The 22,304-nt window shown below is 40.1% G+C and overlaps 1 protein-coding gene across 2 annotated transcripts in view; it reads right to left on the bottom strand.

Annotated features, from left to right (window-relative positions):
• Positions 1–12,890, bottom strand: part of Agmo (alkylglycerol monooxygenase) — a 289,744-nt gene extending 276,854 nt beyond the window's left edge. The window contains exons 1-3 of one of the 2 annotated variants that reach the window (XM_037210501.1): positions 12,452–12,890; positions 10,948–11,078; positions 1,935–2,086 (exon numbers count right to left, since the gene is read on the bottom strand). In XM_037210501.1, the coding sequence (XP_037066396.1) occupies positions 1,935–2,086; positions 10,948–11,078; positions 12,452–12,577 (409 nt within the window). In that variant the 5' untranslated portion in view covers positions 12,578–12,890. The remainder of the gene's footprint in view (positions 1–1,934; positions 2,087–10,947; positions 11,079–12,451) is intronic. The other variant, XM_028872292.2, reaches the window with a different exon arrangement.
• Positions 12,891–22,304: the final 9,414 nt, after the last annotated feature.

Raw genomic sequence — 22,304 nt, 5'->3', positions numbered from 1 at the left:
CTTATTGACACATATTTCTAGATACTTAAAACTATTTTAATATTTTATTACTGAAAAAAATTTTTATTACTGTTTATGTATAAATTTTAAAATCAACTATCACATTGATGGGTGACATGTTTAACTATATAATTTATTTTTTCCTTCTAGCTTTCCATTACAAACCACAAGTCTTTGAACTTGTGATTAGGTTCCATAGCCTGAGGCTTTGAATGTTTTTCCAGAAGGCTTTCAATTTCTTTAATGCCCGCCTCATCCACTGGATTCAGTTCAAATTTTTCTAATAGGAAGCATACTTTCAAAGTGCCTTGATTCCACATTTTAATGATTTTTTAAAATTTTATTACTCTTAACTCAGGATATTCACAATAAAGATATTTAAAAATTTTTATATTTGGTTATATTTTGGCTTTTTTGTTTAGCTTCAAAGATTAAGTAATTTCACAGATTTCTCAAGTAAAAACATCTATATAGAACAATGTGATATTAGAAGATTTCTGAAACTGAATGACAGTCTTTTGACAATAGTGTTGATTACACAGAATATGAGAGAAATCACCAATATGCTTACTCTATGAGGAAAACTAGTGCTTTGCATTAAAATACAAACAGTTTACTGCATTTTTATTCTTAACCATATTTGATTTGGGAGTATCCTCTTACATTTATAGTTGGGAAATGATGTCAGGGGTTGACTAATTATTTTTAAAGATACTGGTTATTCCTCACAATATATATTTTTAACTTGCATATTTACTTCAAATTGTTCTAATTAATTAACACTCATACTTTTGTTAAATGCATGAATTTAAAATACTAATATATATGTATATATACATATATGGTGGATATATATATATTTCAGTACACGCACGCGCGCGCGCGCGCACACACACACACACACACACACACACACACACACACACACACGGTTCAGTGGCCTTAAGCACAGCCCTGAGCCGTGTTCCTCCCACTTCCATCATCTCTGTTTAGGAAGGATGTTTGGTCTGCTGTGCTGCTCCACATTACACAGTTATTCACCCTGATCTCATGTCTCCTATTTCCATTTCCCATCTACTTATTATTCTTATTCCAGATTCTTCTTTTTCCTTCCTTCCTGCCCCCTCATCCCAAACAGCCCTGCAATAGTCAGTGGTGTACTTCCCTTGCTTTTTTAAAAACTTAGCACCTTCCGGCACTCCCCTTCAGAACTTTGGCATGGCTTCTCGCGTCCCAAAACCCACTTGTTCTGCTTCCCTCTGCCATCCCTAATGCTCGCTCATCCCTACAAAAGTACAGACCCAATCCTTTGCAACTTTTCCCATTTCTTTTTTTTCCATAACAAAACATTTCTTTGGAAGGTACAGCTATGAATCTCCAAAGCAAATGCAGTGAACCAGCACAGAGAAAGAAAAGGCTCTGTATGAGATGAGAAATTTTGTGAAACTATGGCAACACTGAAGTGCAGTCTGGTCAGTGCTTAGCTGATTGCATTTTCATTTGTAATGTGGAAGGACTGCCAAGAAAGTGAGTCGTGCTGACTGTCATGGCAGATGTTCCCTAGAATTCGGTGCTGCTGAAGACCTCTCCAGAATGACCCGTGATGATTGGGATGCAAAGTTTGATATTATGCATAATTGCCTACAGTTTCACAATGGATGGAAACCCACTGAAAAGCAATGCTAAAGCTATCAATTTCTAAAGGTATTACAATTATAATCATGAGGAAAATGTATCTGCAATAATTTTATTTTTAATGGCTTCAGATTACATATGCTGAGATTTCAAAGTAAGTCTTTGTTAGCAATCTTCACATGCTACAAGATATATTGTTCTATGGCTTTTTAAATTCATTCAGTAAATACTTACCAAATGCCTTTTGTGTGCTAAACACACTTCATCATCGATGACAAAACATATCATTTGTAACTCACCATGGGCCATGCGGTGGAACCAGTAGTAGCCAAAGTCAACTCCTAAGAAGGTCAAATACCATGTCCATGGAGAATCCCAAGGCAAATCAACAAGTCTGTAGTTCTCCCATATATAAATATAGCTGGTCACTTCAAGGCTCCTGAAGAACAGACTGGAAAATAAAATCCACGGCAATGGTTATAACTGTATCCTTGATTATGCTAACACAGTCTAGATGATGTTCAGTATGAGTATATGCATACATAAAAAAGAGTCTGTCACCGTTCCACTTCTTGCTTTGTCTAATTCCCTACCCCAGCATCCACACTATCCCCTGATATTTTCTTTTGGTTTCTAGGCATAGGGGAACCAGTTATTTGCACTCTCAATTTCCAGAAATTTGGGAGACTCTTCCCTTTTTGTGTCTCTTAAAACACTTTTTATGGAACACATCATACATAATAAATCTTACTAAACTGCACCTTAATTCCTGTTATTGTCATTTCTTGGTTTAATGAAGAACACAGCAAGCATGGCTGACAAGAGAAGACTGAAATTTGAAAACTACACCTGGAATGCTTCCTAAGGAGCCCAAAAGCTGCTTGCTGTCATTAGAGACGATAATCCGTCAAATCTGCGTAGTCTAAAGTGACTCCTTCTGCTTTCTGTCCTTGCTTAGTCCTCTTGCAAACATCCCACTGTTCCTGTGGTGTTTGTTACACCTTAGGTCCACGTCTTTGAGAAGTCATGTGAGAAACGTAAGGTAGAGCTTTCAGAATATTAGAAAATAATTTTCTACCAGAAATGAGGCACATAAATCTACTCAAAATAAACAAGTTAAAAAGGAAAAAAGAAAGAGAGCTAGAGAGGGGGTTCAGTGGTTAAGAGCACTCACAGTTCTTGCAGAGGACCTGAATTCAGTTCATAGCACCTCCATCAGGTGGCTCACAACCTCCTCTAATACTCCAGCTGGAGGGAAGCTGAAACCCTCTTCTGGCCTCTCGAGGCACCAGGCACACATTTACGTTACAGGCATGCAAACACACACATACATGTAAATAAAAATGTAAATGAAATACTATTTTTTTTTTTTTTTTTTTTTTTGGTTTTTCGAGACAGGGTTTCTCTGTGTAGCTTTGCGCCATTCCTGGAACTCACTTGGTAGCCCAGGCTGGCCTCGAACTCACAGAGATCCGCCTGCCTCTGCCTCCCGAGTGCTGGGATTAAAGGCGTGCGCCACCACCGCCCGGCTTGAAATACTATCTTTTTAAGTTGTGGAAACTAAAATCTGTATTTCTGCCTATTTTATCAAGTTTCTATAAATTTTTGTTTAAATCCTTTCAAAACCATATAAAATCCTTTGCTTGCCACTGTGTATAGGACAACAGTCAGAACATCCTAATATTCAATTTCCAATTTGAGATGACATGGCTGAAAGCTTTGCTCCTGAGGGTGAGACCTTAACCCAAAAGAGTTCTCGTCTTTGATTCTCCTACCAATACCAACCTGAGGTATGTTCTAGATTCACCAGAATCTCTGGCCTAAGTGGCTGGCAGGCCTTCCACGGTTCTTATTCTTAGAGCAATGTTCCTGAGGTCAGGCCTTTGCAGGTGTGCAGATCCCCAGCCTTGCCTAGATGCCAAGAGTGGCTGGTTTGAGACAAGCAGAAAAGTACTGCTGTATGTCAGTCTGGGGTATCTAAAGATACATACTCACTTCCTCATTGGGTAAGACAGGCCATAGGCCAGGCTCCACAGATTCCTACAGTATTTCAGAGGCACGGAGAACTGGAAGTGTATAATCTATTTTCTAAACTATTACCAGAGGTATTCATCAAGAGAGGATTCTAAACAAGTTTTAATTTAAAAGTGCCCAGCTTGTACAGTAACTTACATGTTTATACCAGGGCATCTCAACTATGTCACTCTTAAAACTTCAGCAGGAGAACTCATTTTGTAGGGGACTATTCAGAACAAACCTTAAATCAAGATAGAAGATTTTCAACTTAATTTACTATATATTTATGATTCCTTAAAGCTCTTCTCATTCTCTTTTCCTTAAAAGTGATATGAGATGTCAAGTTGAAACACGAGGCCACTTGGCAACTGTCAATAGAAGTAATCTGATTCTTTCTTCTGAAATGATGCAGGTTTAAATGTATCCTGGAGATTGGAAAGGATGTGCATGCATATATGCAAGAATTCACTTTGGAAAGAACTTAGAACTGGAGCCAGTATCTAATTAATCATGACAAGAGTGAATAATGCAGATGGTTTGGCACCCATACTTCTGTTTCAGACATGGGCTTTACCAATGACCCGAATGAGGTGTAGTCTCTTAATGGCAAGGGCTCTGGCTAGAACAAAAGCTGAAGGTTTTGAGAACTGTGACATGATTTTGGGTGGCATACAATAAGACTGAAGACTTTTTTTTCTAGTTTTATTCATGGACCTATTAAAAGTAAAAACATAACATGTGAATAAAATCTGCTCTTCATTTACATAATTCATTTACTATTAACACCTGCTCTTTGCTCGGTTGTTCAAAATTGACTCTGCTGGGCTAATATTTAAGGGACTTGCGTATACCTGGCTGTTCTGCTTCCCAGTCTCCAACAGCCAGCTGCTGAGCATGACTGAAGCAAATTATAATCAGAACCTTCAGAAAATCATGCTGCTTAGCCAACGCGACTGCGTCACAATTTTCCCAAAACTCCTGGGGGGCGGGGAATATGCAAGGTTGATTTGCTCCAACTTCATTGTTTTAACTCCAAAGTCTGAAACAGAAAATTCTACTTGATACATTCTCAGATGTACTTGATAAGTAAACATCCTGCCCCTTTTTTTTTTTTTTTTTTTAAAGATTTCCAAATCTGTCTCTAATTTCTGTTAATAGAGTATCAACTGTATAAAGTTCCCTTCTAGGTTCAAGTGTTGAACAAAGCCAGGATTTTTTACTGTCCACGTCCCTAACTTCTCTAACAGTGAGGTTCGGACCATGACACTGCGGCCACTTTGGGCCAGGCAACTCTGGTAGGAAAGATGGCCTAGGTCCACTTCAGCTGGAGAAAACCCCTGCTGTCTCTCTAGGTTCAGCAACACCACTCCCCTCATCATCTGTAACAACCAAACATGTCTCCAGACATTGCCAAGTGTTCCCTGAGGAGCAAATGTGTCCCAAGTTGATAATCACTGCCTTAAAGCAAGAAAGAAAAATGAGGAGAAAGAAAGGAAGGAAGGAAGGAAGGAAGGAAGGAAGGAAGGAAGGAAGGAAGGAAGAGAAAGAAAGGAAGGAAGGAAGGAAGGAAGGAAGGAAGGAAGGAAGGAAGGAAAGAAAGAAAGAAAGAAAGAAAGAAAGAAAGAAAGAAAGAAAGAAAGAAAGAAAGAAAGAAAGAAAGAAAGAAAGAAAGAAAGAATTAAAGCAATGAAAACTCAACAGAAGTTTACCATGCTGTAAGGACTGTTAGGCAAGCTTTGTTACAAGGTATCAAATTAGACTTAACCGCATATCTATGGGTCACTTGTTAGCTCCATACTGGGAGTTGTTTCAGTCTCAGGGACAGCCCAGGGCCCAGGGCAGATTGTTGAACATGGACTATAATCACCTGGCTCACGGGGGTTTCATTCATTCAGTATGTTCCTAAAGCTTTTGCAATCTTCTTTGTTGGAGACAAGTGAAACAAGATTAAGACACTGTCTAGACCTCAGTCAAAGAGGTGCCGTAAAACTTTGATTTGTGAAACTGAGAGAGCTGGCTGGCTGAAACCAAGGGCAGCTTATTTCCTGCATGGGTGTCAGGTATTAACAGACATCTTCTCTATTCCTCTGTCAAGTGGGTTATTAGAGTTGACACAAATCAACCTAAAATATTCTTGGTACACTGTGTCAGATCTTTCTCTTTTCCTCACTTTAGCAAGAGGCCAAATTTTCTTCAAGGTAAATAATGAACAGAGCAGTATGGGAGCGGTGTCCCTGCTTTCTCTCAGCAAGAGAAACATGATCCTGTTCCATTATACATATACTCAGTGCCCACAACTAAAACAATTCGCTCAGGTCATACAGCTGGGAAATGATTATCAAATTCTGGAAAGCCCTTGATGGCAGGAAATAGCACCTACGTTTACAAAACTGTTCCCACCAGATCCAGAATCATAAACCAGGGCTCCTTCCTTTGTCTGTTCCCAGTTCCTCCACCCAACCCTGAAACCCTCGAGTATGACTCTGCATTCTGGAATTTTAACTCTCTAAATCCCTTTCAGTGGGGAGGGACCTCCATAACTTGAATGCATAGATGTAAGGGCCTCACTTGATCATGTGGAGACGGAATGGTAAGAAACCCAGGGTCTTACTTACAAATACTTATTCTTTTCCACATGGACCACGGATGTGAGATCAAGGAAATGATCTGAGTATCAACAGACATTAGGGGCTGCTGTGCAGCGATCTGTGTGTACAAAGGCTTTCGTTTGCTGCTCAAGGTTTTTCATGAACTCCCCTCAAACAGTGGCTTTCTAAGGTTAGAAATACATGATAAATTCTGGCCAGGGTGTAAAGAGTGAACTAATTCAGTTTGTCCTCCAACCTCTGCAAGTAAATTGTGGCACAGCACACACACACACACACACACACACACACACACACTTAAAATATATTTGAGTGTTAGGCTTAATTTTTTTTTGAGAAAGGCTGTATATTTATTTTAAACCCTCTCATAACTGACCTCTGAACTTGGGCTGTCTGTCTGTCTGTCTGTCTGGAGCTCCTGCCACTTTTGCTACATCTAGTGGAATATTGACTTTTCAATATCTCAGCAATAAGATGAACGATACAACTTCTACTTCCTATAACAGTCACAACCTTTTCTGCCACTTCTTACTGTACAGTCGCATCATGTTTATCAAATGATTGCCTCATTTCATTAGAACAACCACTAAGTCATAAATATATTTGTTACATTCTTTACAAGAAAATATGCTACTGTAATAAAAAAAAAAAGTGTAAGTCCTGCCTGGGAACCCAGGGAGCTATATTCACTGAAGAAGGTAATATCATCAAAGTAACAGATTTTTCTTTATTCACTAGCCCCACCCTAAGGACTTGAAAATATTTCAAAAAAGTTTAATTTCCTCCTTTTGATTTTTTTTTTTTTTTTTTTGGTCAGGAATGGAAAATTCCATTGCAGGCATAGCCAGAAAAATTCTGTGTACTTATGTTGAACATTACAGAATGAGCACCATAGTCAAAGCTGGCCATGACCCCTAAGTAATCATAGTGGGGTATCCTCAACTTACTTGAAAATTTACCTACTTAAATTATCCCTTGAACCTACTGCAATTTGATTTACAATCTGCTGTTTCAACAGAATAAATGAACCCCTTAAAAACCAACATACTATAGATATTTATATTAGGAATCAAGCTTCTCTAGGGAGGGTGCAGTTTATGGAAACAGTAACTTGGGGAGGAAGTAACAAATTGAGGTCCTGGAATTCTAGCGAAGGAATGGAAATGCAGTTCTGTTTAAGCAAGCAGGGAAGATGTGATTATTTTTCACTCATTAAAGTGTAAATCATTAGTACAGTATTTTGAAAATTATGTTTTGAAAAAATAGACTTGGCACACATTTCATTCAATCAAGTTGAATTTTCATAGTTACATATGCAAATAAATTGGCAGAAACATAATTCATCTCTAAAATACATCTTGTTAGTTATGATCAGTAGAAACATCCTTTTACTACTCCAGTTCTGGATTCTGGTTAGAAGGCTGCCTACTGCATTTCAAAATAGCAAATAAATGGCCCAGAATCCGGTGTGAGGCAGACAGACTTTTATTATGGATAAAAGGCTTACCCAACAGGCTTGTAAACAAGATACAGTCCTGTCCATGGTTAATATTGTCCCTTACATCAAGATCTTAAAGGTGTAGTATACGGCTTTCCTGTGGATACGGTAAGCAAGCTATTACTTTTAAAAAGACTTAAAATTGTATGCAATCATAATATCAGAATCATCAAATAAAGTTGTTTTACCTCAAAGTCTTTAGACATTTCTTTGCAAAAATTCAGAATTGGAATAAGATGCTCCCTACGCTCTCTAGTTTGTTAGAGGCTCTCTAGAATTATCATCTGAAGCACAATTCTCTGCTAACAGACTAAGTAATGGTATAGTATTGTTTTTCTTGCAATTACATACTTTAAGGATGTGGCAAGCCCCTATTGCTAGTACAGAAAATGAACTGGATTCCTTGGAGAGGCAAGGACCCACGCCGTGTTAATCTAACCCTCAGCTGCTAATGATTTGCACAGGGATTCACGTGAATGCTGCAGCGTCAACTGAAATACTAGTGCAAATTGATGGCAAGTTGCTTTTCAATGGTCTCTCTTTCTCTCTCTCTTTCTTCTTTTTTTCCTTTTTTCTGTGAGGAGACAGAGTTGAGCAAATCTAGAGAAGCAGCTTTCCTTTTCTGTTTATACTTTCATTTAAAAGTAGTAGTGAAATAAAAGAAAATAATTTACATGTACCTTCCAGGTTGTTTTCTTTGCTGGGATGTTTCAGACAATCTGCATTGAAAACTGAGAAACTTTCTAAAAAATTTTTTAAAACTGTCATTATTTTATAATTTAGTATTTTTTAAGCCTTAAGAAAAAAACAAAGACGAGCAATTTTATTATAATTAAAATATGATTATTATATCTAAAATAAATTATAATTAAAATATAGCTGCAGAAAAACACTGTATAAGTTCAAGTTAATAACATTGTACCTTTCTTCAGAGAGAGACAGAATAAAAAGTTTTTGGAATTTTTTTTAGCTTAAGGAGTCTTAGAAACAGTGTGTGAAAGAACAGAACTTTACCTTGTATTCCTGAAGGACTTTGCTTTTACATTTTGACTATCTGCATTGTTCTAAATTTCTCTTTCTCTTTCTCCTTGCCTGTTCCCTGCTCTTCTTTTACAGGAACCCCTTTTCACCCCACACCTCCATTTGCATTCCTTTCCCAAATAAATTGTGCGTGTGTGTGTGTGTGTGTGTGTGTGTGTGTCTGCTTTTTGACACGTGATTTTGTAAAAGCATATATTTAGACTCTTGCTTTGTTGTTCTAACTAAGTAACATCATCAGTCATATTGCTGAGGAGAGATGCTGTGCGGAGAACAGAGTGTGTTTCCAGGAGTTGAATGTTAGAAAGGGAGAGTCTAGCTTTACTTATAACCAAAATCAAACTTAAAAAAGGGGGGGGGGAGCTAAAGGTTTAATTCAATGCAATGTCTCTCAAATAACAAAACAATAAGGATAAAAATGCTCCTTTCAAAGCAGTAAGACATGTACCCGTAACTGCACCTGCACAGACAGTACTTCTCAGTTATTAGATGATTTTCACAGGTGAAAGATCAATGGATTCCCAAGAACTTTTAATACATCATGTTCTCAGAATGAGCTACAGAAACCAAGTGAATTCTCCTCAATAAAGAAATCTGTATCTAATCTACATACCTGAGCGTGTATATATACAGAAGGGTCGTATGCTCATTTCTGATACATGAAACCACATACTACAGGAATTCATCAATAATTTGAATTGTTATTAGGCAATCTGAGACTTACTCAGAGGAATAATCATCCACTAATTCTGACATTAGTGTGTTAGCACATCTGCAGTTACTCAACTCATTATTTTATGACTACAAACCTAATGACTGAATTTACTCAAAGTAACACATTGATGGGTATTTTTAAGGCTTACTTTCTACCCTAGCAAATTATGAAATTATATCAAGTTATTGTACCTCTTCTCAGATGTAATTCAGATTTAATGTCATTTGTGAAATCCACCTTGATTTTCCACTGTGTGGTTCCAAGAAACATTCCAAAGTGATGAGCTCTGATCGGAAGTGAAGCTCCACAGACTTTAAGAGGAAGCAGGGGTGGGAGGCTGTACTGAGCACACTCTTCACCAGTTCAAAGCTCCCTAGGGGACTTTTCTCTTGGCCCCTGCTTCTTTATTCACTCACACAGAAGGTGCCTCTGTCCATCTGCTGAATTTTCATCCTATACCTCTTAACTTTATGAAGTAGATCACTTATTGATTGTTTAATCTCTTATTTGTCTAGTTTTATCATTATCATGACTCTACAAAGAATATTGTTTTAGAGCACTTGTTATGTACCAGACATCATCCCAAGAGTATGAACTCTGACATGAGCAAAACCTTATCTCATGGTGCATGAAAGTTAAGGAGTGAAACATGAAGAGAAGAACCTTCAACCCTGGGATTACTGGGTCTGGAGTGAGCACAGAAGTCAGAGCATGGAGCAGAGGTACCCAAGCCAGGGTTAGGAAACGGATGAGTTTTGCTGAAGTTATGTGCATGCTTAGACCTACAAAAGGACCTGGAAACAGCCACGTGGGCGACTTTCCAAACCCAATAAAGTGCCTCAGAGATGTGCCATAACAGGTAAAGATGACGAAAGGATAGAGAGACTAAAAACAACAGAGAAACTAAACTGTATGTGTTTTAAGAATGACACTTTATGTCCAGGAAAATAGGGAAGTAGGGAAGGGCTTCCTCCTGGTCCCTGTGATTCAAATATTTGGCTACCAATGGGACAGACTTCAGACAAAAGTAAGAGAGATTTCTAATTGTTCATATAATTATGTCATTTTCATTGAGAACTAGCTGAGGCCTAGGAAGATATCTGTGGAAATGTGGCTGGAACAGAACATAGCTTCCATCAGGCATCTAGATGAAAATTCAGAGCAAGGTTACATTAAAGGCAGGTTAAGGAGTCACTTCAGGTAGAAACTGTAAGATGATATGGAAACTGAGTAATTTAGACCAGCAATGTTCAGCATTCTCTATTAAAAATTAGAGATGAAAGGTGCGTGCTAGAAAAAAAAAAGGAAATTTCGAAGAATTTTGTGAATTCTTCAGGAGTTTATGGAGAAATATGTCAAGTGTCCACATGATGTCCCCTCCTCTGCGTTACACTTGGGGAGTCATGGATCTTCCTTCATCGTTCTAAACTGTGACTCACCTTGGAAGTCGAGACACAACACCAGCTGACATGGATGTCAGAATGTCATCGAGACGACCTGGTGGCTTCCCCTTGAGAATCCAGCTGGTGGCCAGTTCCAGCAGAATCAGGGAGATGAAAAACGGAGTGGCCTAGAAAGGAGATTTCAGGGAAGAGATGCTAGTCTGTTGGCTATGAAATCCTCCACATTTTCTGATATTTTGGGACTGGGGCACACCAGCGGGAGATGGTCTACATTTATACTCCAGTGTTATTTCCAAACCAGTGAGCAAGAAAATTTAGTTATTTTAGATATACACTGAAGATATGTTCAAAATATACTATGCAATTTGAAAATGAAATAAAAACATAAATACAACTATCACTGTTGTACCAGGAGAACAATTAAAATCAGGAAGGAGGTGCAGAAAGTACGTTTCAAATTAGTTCAGCCTGTAAGAGCCTATCTTCTGCCCTGAGCAAGTGTGAGTCACTCTAAGAGAACTCCTTAAAAACTCCCCTAATTAGAGTGTTTAAAAATTAGAATTTCTAGAACTACTTCTGATAATAACATGAAAATAGTAGAAACAAAAGCCAAGATTGTTAGCAAATAAGGTAAATTCCTAGGATTGTATCACCACCAAAGTTTCATTCATTCAGCTTTGGTTTTGTACTTTTATGAAAATGAGTATTCAACTATTGATCAATGCATATTAGACTAGTATTGACGGTAGAATTTACATAATAATAATTTTTGAAGACAAAAGTGGCACATTTTTTTTCACTGGATAAAAATGGCAAATATCAAATCTCAAAAGCAATATGGGCCTCGGTCATTTGGAAACGAATAATGAGTCTGAGGTTTTCTAAACTGAACTCCCAAGAACACTCTGTGATGTCATGTTTTCCCTGTTTCTGGTCTGAACTACTAAGTGTTGTAGGAACAACTTTCACAGGGTGGGGAGCATCAGTGCTCAGCTTCTAATTCTGGATATTTCCACTTCCAATCATAGCCAAGCAGCAGAAGTGAAAAATGCCTCAAAGGCTTGAAATGTTAAAAAAAATGGTTCAAGTTCAAACTTAGGAAGTCAGAATTATACTGCGCCAAGCTGTGTATCTTTCATTCTGCAAAACTACTCTACCAAATTAAAGAGGAAATACCTTCCTGGAGGTGGTGGACCAGTTAAACATTTTAAAACAAAATTGTTACAATGCTTACTGATGTGGTGTAACTATTTAATATTGCTTTCCAACAGCTAAATTTGCAGTGTCGCCAGGTCCAGGAAAACTTTGAATTTTTCTCTCATATTCTAGAGGGATGTATAAGGGGATTTACAAACAAAGACGTAGATATTGTATAGAAATTGAATTCTCTTGAAAACTGTACTTTTGCTTCATGACTGTAAGACATTGGATTTTTATGAGGCTGTGATAATTCGAAGTAGGAAATTGAACCAATCCCCAGGATATGTTGAGTTGATGTTGGTAGAAGAGAGCAAGAGCAGCCCTTTGCAGACAGCCTCACCTTTTTAACGTAATCGGGCACCTCTTCAACAGTTGGGAAGGCAGTTTCACTGGGCTTCATCAGATAAAACATCATGCGAACACCCTGGGAAACGGAGACATTGTCTTGGGCTCCCGGGCTCTGCATTTCTGCCCCTGTCTGATTCGCAGCTGGGGAGATCTGCGGTTCTGTGGTAGAAGCCAGAGACGGAACTAAGGAAAGGAGCCGTGCAGCACAGAGCGAGCCTTGTCAGAGAGACGCCGCAGACCACAGAGCTGGACAGGGACCTCAGCCAACGGCGGTGCAGTTTGTGTGCCCAGGCACTGAACACTCGCGACAAGAGCGAGTTCAGAGTTCAGGGGCTGACTCCCCAGGAAGCAGAATGTCACAAGAGAAGGGAGACCCAGAGAAACAAGCACAAAGTGCAGTCTGCCTCTAGCTGAAACAACTCATCAGCAACAAAGAGGAAAAAGAAATAAATAAAGCACGTTCAGTGGTGCCTGGGAAAGCAAAAGGGGAAAAAGCAAACAAACCGGTTTTGTAACACAGGTGAAAGTTCGCTCTGATAAATATAACTGACTTTTGGACTTCTACCGGGTTATCAGAGTCCAAAAGTCAGATTACAGGAGCAAAATTATATTTTTCCTGAACTGCACAATGTCTTTGAATTGCTGTTTCTCCACAGAATCCTGTCTTTGAAGCGACAGGGAGTCTGAGTAAGGGTTAGTTGATGCCCTTAAGCTGGAGAGCCTGACTTCTTACTGCCAATGTATTTCTAATCTCAGTCCTGCGAACTTTTGAACGTTTTGCAAAGCGGTTCATAGCCACCAGGTTTATCTCACAATCTAACTGTTTAATGGAAGCTTACCATTACCATTACTAGTCACAGTTTCTCTAGCCTTCTCGTCTTTAAATGGTTGTCAGGAGACCTCACCTGTAGCTTACAAAATGAGCTAAATTCACTGTCCTCTTTGGAAAGAGGACTGGAGGGCACTTTCTTGACTGCACAGGCAGGGAATGTGTGTGTAGTCCTTGCCTAAATAGCGAGGAACTTGTCAAAGTCACCTTCAGTTGCTCTGGTTCTCATGGCATATTGGAAGGAGTGTTGTGTGGAACCTGATATCACTTTCTTTGTTACTGTGACAGGGCAAGGCAAGCAAGGACTGGGGGGTTGTGTGCCGTCTCTGCCCTGGAGTGCAGCCTGTCCTGGAGGGACAGCCATGGTGGATGGAGAACGAAATGGATGGTCAGACGGTGTCTACAGTCAGGGAGCAGGGAAAGTGAAGGTTCCTGCCACTCAGCTGGCTTCCTCTTGCTTTTCTTTTTAATTCAGTCAGAACCCCAGTGTAGGGGCCCGCCCCCACCTCTTACAGGTTTCCTAGGAGGAGGAGAGAGGCATAAGGAATTTGTAGATAGAAAGAGAGTGGAGATGAGACAGACAGAAACACAGGATAGCTTCTGGAGGACCTGGATCAAAATCCACTGGCCCCTTCTGTCTCCTCTGAAGGACTTTTTAAAGGAATGCCAAGGGGCGGGACAAAAGATCTCCCCCTTGCTAGATAAAAGCATATGGCACATCCAAGTGCAGACCCTTCCAAACACCTGGTAACCATGCACATGCACAGCCCTGCGGGGTACAGCAAGCTCATATCTCACTGGGAAACCTCTGTTTCAGATCATGAGATAACACCATCCACACTCAAGGTGGGACTTCACCAGTTAATCTAAAGGGTCCCTGCAGGTGTCAGGCAGGGAAACAAACCAGAAAAGGTAGGAATAAAAACTCAATTCAGGTTAGCTTTGTCAACTTAGATCAAACTTCAAGGAGTCTGATTCCAGGCAGCTTACTGCCAGCATATTTAAACACAATATAATTTGGAAAAAGTTTCCTGGTGCAACACAATCCCCAGTGCATAAGGAGGAAATGATTACACTGAAACTCAACTCAAAGTACGTGCTAGTTCTTCTAAGAAGATGGGTTCTAGAGACAGGCTGCCTGTGCTAACTTAGGCTTAAGGAAGGATCTGCCCTGGTCTCAATCATACAGATAGCATAGAGGTCATTTGGCTTTTAGCCACCTCTGGTCCTGGTTGTGGAGCTTCAGGGAGTATCTGGATATACAGATAATGTAAGGGTCATTTCAACTATTAGGTATCTCCTGTCCTGGTTGTGGGAGCTTCAGGGAGTATCTGAATATACAGATAATGTAAGGGTCATTTCAACTATTAGGTATCTCCTGTCCTGGTTGTGGGAGCTCGGGGGAGCCCCTGGCTGTACAGGTAATGTCAGGGTCACTTAGGTTATTAGCCACTTTCAATCCTGGTTGAAGGAGCGTGATATTGCCTGACCCAACTGATACTGTAGATCACCAGACTATCAATTACCTCCAATCCAGCTTTCTGGAAAAACAGGTTATATTCTTTGAAAGGACATTGTTATATTGTCCTTTGAAAGGACAATCCTGGATGCTTACTCCTGGTTTCCTTGGAGATCTGTGGTGCAAGGACCTTTATGCTCCCAATATCAACCTCACTGGAAACACCTCTCTAGACATGCCCAGAGATGTGTTTCTAAGGTTACTCCAAAGTCAGTCCATTTGACAGTGGATTGGCCATCAGAATCTCAGAAAGTTTTAACACCAGGAGTGGCAATTAGAAGTAAGCACACAACACACAGGGGAACTGAGGCTCTGGAAGCCATGTGTGCTTGTAAAGGGTGGTTGTGTAAAGTGTGTGTGCTTGTGTGTGCACACCCACATTTTGTATATTACTAAGCTGGGGAGTTTTTCTATGTTCAGGGAGATATCATATCTAAATGTCACTTGATGATTTTCACTGAGAAATTCCTAGGGACTATGATGACAGGTTCACTGAACCAATTCCATTCCAAAGTAAACCCACAACATAATTGCTTGAAATACAAACAATTCTCATTACAGATAAAAAAAAAACACATATAGGTATATGCTGTGGGATGTCTTTGTGTATGCTGTGAATATGTGTCACTCTGATTAATAAATAAAACACTGATTGGCCAGTAGCCAGGAAAAAAGTATAGGTGGGGTAAGCAGATGAGTAGAATTCTGGGAAGAGGAAAGGCAGAGTCAGGAGTCTCCAGCCAGACACAGAGGAAGCAAGATGACAAGGCAGAACTGAAAAAAGGTACCAAGCCACATGACTAAACATAAATAAGAATTATGGGTTAATTTAAATGTAAGATCTAGTCAGTAATAACCCTGAGCTAATCGCCAAGCAGTTATAATTAATATAAGCTTCTGAGTGATTATTTTATAAGCAGACCATGGGACTGCGGAGGCCTGGTGGGACTGTAGAAAACTTCTGGCTACATTTGGCGCCCATTCCAACACTAGTTAACTATGGAGGTCTGAAGATCTGTACAGACAGACAGGAAGTGACAGAGCTGGGCAGGAAGAGGAAGTGATGTAGCTGGGCTGAGAGAGCAAATTAAAGAACAGAACAGAAAGGCATAGAGGTGTGGGTAGACAGGAAGTAGTTTGCTTTTTGGAAGCTGCGGAGTTGGTAAGGTGAGGTCAGCTGTGGCTTTCACTATTTCCCTGATGTCTCAGGTTTTCACCCCTATACCTGGCTCTATGTTTTTTATTTAATAAGACTGTTTAGAAATTCGTCTGCAGGTATACTCATGTAACAAAAGTGATTGTGCAGAGTGTTTCTTTTGCCTTTTATTCCTTTAATAAATTAAATGTGGTACATGAACAGATATAGATCCATGTAACTTAATAATAAGTAAAGTGCAAAATGGCAACAGCCCTCCATCTCTCAATGGAGACACTCTGCATTGACTTCAAAGGGGCAACCTCCCCTCTCAGTGGGTATTTTATTTTATCAGTCATTTTTCCTACAAAAGACAGTTGTTATTGTTGGTACATATCAATTTAGACATACACCTATGGGTTGGCATGTGTAGTAGACTATATTAACTCCTTCTTGGAATCACAGCTTAATTAAGAACATTCTTCAAGGCAGTCTATAATTACATGCTGAGGCTTTGTTTGGTTGTTGAAACAGACAGCAAAAGGGTGTGGGGAGACATATGTGTGGATACCAAGTAAACAAAATCATCTTAGGTATTTAATGTACAGGAAGATGAATACAAAGAATTATTTGCAGAGATAATGAAATAAGTAAAAGCTAAACAAAAGAAAAAAAGCCTAGGGACTACTGTCACTGGAAAACTACTAGCATTTTTTAATCCATAGAGACAAGGGGGGGGTGTATTCTATGAAAAGCCAAGAGCTGCCATAACTCAGTGGAAGCTGAAATCGTAAGGAGAGGAGGTAGGGTCCCTGAGCAGACTCAGTCTGTGCCAGAAGCAATATCCAAGGGAGAGAAAGAAAAGAAAAATGCTCTTGAACTTTCTTGCAATTTATTTGAGACAGAGTCAACAGGCAATTGAGAGAGGAGTACAGACACGGAGCCTCCAGGGGATAGCCCCATAGGACCACAGCAGTCAAGAAGGAGGAAGAGTGGGTCTGAGGGAAGTGAAGGAATGGTGAGCCTCGGCCCTGCAGCACACTGGTTACAGGCTTCATCCTGCACTGCAGGGAGAGCAAACCGTGCTCTGGAGAAGCGGCGTAGGGTCTGAGGACTTCCTATTGGAGTTAACCAGAGGATCCAAGAGTGGATTCCAAGACAGGAAACTTTGCTTTTCTTGGTGCCATCACATCTTCTGCCCCCACCCCTTTAACTGAGGAAAAGTGGATTTGTAGGAGGAGGCTCTGTTGCCATCCTCTTCAGTCTTTAGAACCAGTTTCTAAGGATTAGACTGGAGACCTCTTCTGACAGTGCCATATTAACACTGTGCTTCTGCTATTATGATAAGAATTCATGTTAGTCATAGGTATTAGAGGAAAAACTCAGACGATAATCTTGTAAAACTGTTCCATAACCACACTGGGTGGATTACAATGGCACACACACCTAAAGGAGCATCTTCCACTGGAGATCCTTTTCTGGAGTATTTTTCTAGCTGCTGAGATTCAAGCCTATGAGGCATTTGAGGTTCAACTTGTTAAAATTTAGAAGCTGCGTTGTAAAATGAAAAAGCCTCAAATTAGAAGGTGTCTGGACCTCTGAAAAGTCCTTTTGAAGACAGCAGGCCATCATGTGAGCAAATGCTAAGCTTGTATTGTATGATGTGCACCTGCTGGAAACTTCTTTACTTAACATCTATCATTGCCCAAAGCAATAAAAACAGAAAGGAGTGGATGTTTAAAACATGAGTCACATGGTCCAACTTAAGTGTTAAAACAATCAGTCTGGTTTTCTCTGTGGATAAACTAGAACTGGATTTGGGGAGCAGGGAAGAGCCCCCAGGACACTCGCATGACTCTCTCAGGTGGATGCAGTAGAGTGAAATTAGAAAGCTGTGTCTACATCCATAATAGTCATAGAGCTGACAAGGCTGGAGGAAACAAGAGATTTGAAGATTTTAATCCACTGAAGGAAGAGACATTCTTTACTGAGGAGGGTACACTGAGGGTGAAATGTGAACTGTCTACATACATCTAGATTCAGGCAGTTATAAGTCGAGAGTTCAAAGATCAAAATAAAAGAATAGCTATGAGTAGAGTAGCTACAGGCCAAAATGATTTTATGTATGGCAACTTTAACCATGTCGACAGAAGAAAATAATGCTCATCTTAATCTGAAAACTAGGGTTATTGTTACATTAATTTCATTTTCATGGCAATCGCTTACAGATCAAATACTAATATCATGAAACACAATTTCATAATGATTAAAATAATCTCATTGTAGAGGTAATTGAAAAAAAATACCCACTTTGTATTTCAATAAAGTGTGGTAAACTTGTTTCAATATTAAGAATGCCCAGGTTCCTTTTCACAGACAATATGTTTTGAACGGTCCCCCCAGTATGGGAGTTTGCTGGGGCTCATGCTTCTGAAAACCAGGCATGTGCTTGCTATGCTCAGTGTTTACTTTCTCTCTCCAGTGTGATTGGCCACATGACTTATGTAGCAAGCTGCTGTCATCATGTGAAGATAGCTGTTTGCCTTACTACTGTGTTCCTATGTATTTTGACACAATTTTTAGATACTCCAGTTAGTACTGTCTCTAACATTCCCCCGCCTCTTAGAGCTAACAGTTTTTCTTAGAAGAGAGCAGCACAAGAAGCTTTAATCACCCTCCCTATTTTCTTAGATCAGATTTTTATTACTTTTGGCCCAGTCCTCTCCATGACATAGTAAAAAAACATCAGGTAGAAGATGAACTTTAAAGAAATTTATGGCATACACTTGAGGTTGGAGCATGAAAAAAAAACCAGTATTTCCTAAGTTATTTCTTTACAGAACCATCAAATTGATGCATCTCATTGTTTTCACAGTAGTCAAGTGTCAGAAGAACAGCTTAAAGAGCTGCGTGTGTGTTGGCGTCAGAACGTGTGTAACTCTCTCTTTATAGGATTGATTTTGAGTCATTGCTGGAATTAATCCAAATTCACAGTGCAGCATAAAAGAATGTCAAGAGATCTCAAGTGTATTTCCTGAAATAGCACATGAGATGCTCTGTAAAGAGAATGATTTTCTTTGCAAAATAAGTTGGAAAATTCTAGATACTGCACATGCTTGTCTGAGATTAACCTTAATCTTAATCTTAAATCAATCTTAAAATGCTTGTTAAGTTGGCAGAATCTGAGAAGGTCAGCACCAAATAAACTTTTGGTAACTTGCAGCATTTTTTACTGTAACGTACTGAAGAATTACTGTTTACCTAGCATGTAGAAACCCCTCTGAAGAACTATACTGCATGATACTAGACTCAATGTAGACCCTGCTTATCTGTCTAGGAATATGAACATGAACATCTACCTTTGCTGAAGTAACTAACTATTGTCTATATTTGGGGAAAATGTCGTTATAAAAAACTTGCTTGTGTTTGAAACTGATTAGGGTGTGGTTAATCAAATACTTTCTATATGCTACATAGAATGAATTTCTAATAATGCCCACAAAATGGGCACAAAATGGGTACCATCTCTGGTCCTAGTGTTCACAGATCCTCCTGCCCAATCCTGAAATGACCTGGGGAAACACTTTTACGAAATTCAATGGATGCCTTGTAAACTTATCTTTTTTAACTTAAATTCTTTAGTATTTCATATGAGTACTGTGTTTATTTATATCTTCTACTCATCTCTCTTCCCTTCTAACTTTTCCCATGGCCTTCTTTTGAATTCATGACTTCTTTTTAATTATTGTTACATATATTTAATTATGTTACATACATAAAAGACTAATCTCCTTCTCTTAGCCACTATTTGCCTGTAGTTTTTTAACTAAGAGTAGGGCCTTCCCCATCCACATTGGCATGGCAACTGGTGTTCTTGTTGTGTATGTCTTATTTGGGTGTCCATATGGTTGAGATTTCATGAGTTTAATTTCCCTCTCATACACAGAAGACACATTCTCACAACAGACATTTTGATCCTCTGGCTCTTTCTGTTTCCTCTTTTATAAAGGTCCCCTGAACCTTAGGCATAGTAGCTGCATTCTAGATATGTCAATTGAGACTGGACACATGAAGGTTGGTTTTTCTCTGCATTTTAACCACTTGTGGATTTCTGCAATGTTCTCTATCTGCTACAGAAAAGGTGCTTCTTTCATGATGAATGAGAACGATACTTATCTGTGGGAATAAAAATAAATATTTGGAATGCAGTAGTAAGTGGTGCTGGTTAAGAAAAGTGCCAGAAATAGGTTTAGGTTTTCTTCAATGATCCATGATCTCAGCAGCAATGCGGAGTTGGCTTATAGTACTAGGCATGATTGTCTTCCTATTGTGAGGGCCTTAAGTCTAATTAGATAACTGCTGGCTGCCACTGACATGCAAGGGCCACAGTGGCATCCTGGGAATATCTCAGCCTGCTGATTTTTCTAGATATTACAGCTGGGTTGGGCTATCCATTGCTTCGTCCCTTTGCAGCTTACATATAGCCTTCAGATATTATGAGAGCTAGCCCTTAAGGAAGAAATTTGCGGGTAAGTTCTAGTTTGAGTCCACTAAGTCTGCTCTTCTTTTATTTTAACTTTTTATCTATTCTATGTGAATTTCATATCATGCACCCCAATCCCACTTATCTCCTTATCTCTCTATAATCCTCCCTCTGTCCCTGCGCTCTCCTCCCCAAAAGAAAACAGAAGCTAAAAATGATGAAAAATAAAATATGGAAGTGAAAATAAAACTAAACATATTACTGAGGAAGCTGCAGTGTGTCCTGACCACTCTAATGTTTTGCCCAAACAACTTTCCTTGCAAACTCTTATTATAATGAGTCATTGGTCTGGTTCGAGGCCTCTGGGTTCTGCTACACTAACAATACTGGACCCTCACCGAGACTCCTCCCAGCGACCCTGTTGCTGCCCTATATCATGGAGAGCTTGCAGCAGCTTTGATTCTGCAGGACCAGTCCCTTCACATGCTTCAGCAGTTCTGAGATGGGTTAGATGTTGAGGTGGGCCAGTCCAAAGCCCTGGATATGGACCTGGGGAGTGTCTGAGTTGGTCAGCCTGTCTGCTCTCCTATGCCCAAACCACCAGGGCCAGTTCACCTGCTTTGCCTGGGTGAGAGGCAGAGTCAGCTCTCCTGCCTGTGATAGTTGGCAAGGGGCAGGACTTGCTCTCTTGTACTCTTGCCACTGAGGCCAGCTCTCCCACTCTCACACCCTCAAGACTCACTCTCCCTTTCTCATAGCATGAGAACCCAAGAGGTACAGGGCCAGCCCTCCTGCACCAGCCCACCAGGATGGAAAAGAATGGGTTTATTTGGTTTCAACTTACATATCAAAATCCATCACTGAAGGAAGTCAGGGAATTCAAAAGAACTCATACAGGGCCATAACTTAGAGACATGACTGATGCAGAGGGGTGTTGCTTACTGGCTTGCTCCCCATGGCTTGCTCAGCCTTCTTTCTTATAGAATCCAGGGTTACCAGCTCTGGGATGGTACCACCCACAATGGGCTGAGCCCACCACCATCAATGACTAATTTTAAAAAATGTCCTACAACTAGGGAAATCTACAGAGACAACTGGACCAAGCTTGTGGGAACTCATGAACTGTAGACCAACAGCTGTGGAGCTTGCATGGGATTGGACGAGGCCCTCTGAATACAGAAGACAGTTGTGTGGCTTTGAGGGGTTAGTTGGGGGCCTCTAACAGTAGGATCAGGATCTGTCCCTGGTGCATGAGCCGGCCTTTTGGAGCCTATTACCTATGGTGGGACACCTTGCTCAGCATAGAAGCACAGGGGAAGAGCTTGGTCCTGCCTCAAATGAATGTACCAGGCTTTTGCTGACTCACCATGGGAGGCCTTACCCCTTTTGGAGGAGGGGCTAGGGAGTGTTGCTGGGGGGAAGAGCAGGAGGAGAGATGAGAAGGGGATCTGTGGTTGATATGTAAAATGAATAAAAAACATTTCTTTGTAGTTGGAAGTTTTCCTGTGTCCTGTTTGGTCCTGCAGCCACTCAGACTCAAGTAAACACACAGAGGTTTATATTAATTACCAGTTGCATGGCCTATGGCAGGCTTCTTGCTAGCTAGCTCTCATAACTTAATCCATTTCTATTAATGTATAACTTACCACATGGCTGTGGCATTACCAGTCTGCTGGCATCTGCTGCTCCTTTGGCTGTGGCTGGCATCTCTCTTCCTCTCTCTTCCTCTCTCTTCCTCTCTCTCTCTCTCTCTCTCTCTCTCTCTCTCTCTCTCTCTCTCTCTCCTCTCCTCTCCTCTCCTCTCCTTTGTTCTTCCATCTCTCCCTTCAATTTCCTGCCTAGCTATAACCTGACTTCCCATAGGCCAAATGGTTTTATT

The sequence above is a fragment of the Peromyscus leucopus genome, chromosome 14, assembly GCF_004664715.2.
Source record: "Peromyscus leucopus breed LL Stock chromosome 14, UCI_PerLeu_2.1, whole genome shotgun sequence".
NCBI classification, from domain to species: Eukaryota; Metazoa; Chordata; class Mammalia; order Rodentia; family Cricetidae; genus Peromyscus; species Peromyscus leucopus.
Note: the sequence above shows the minus strand (reverse complement) of the source record. Positions and strands in the feature narration are given on the sequence as shown.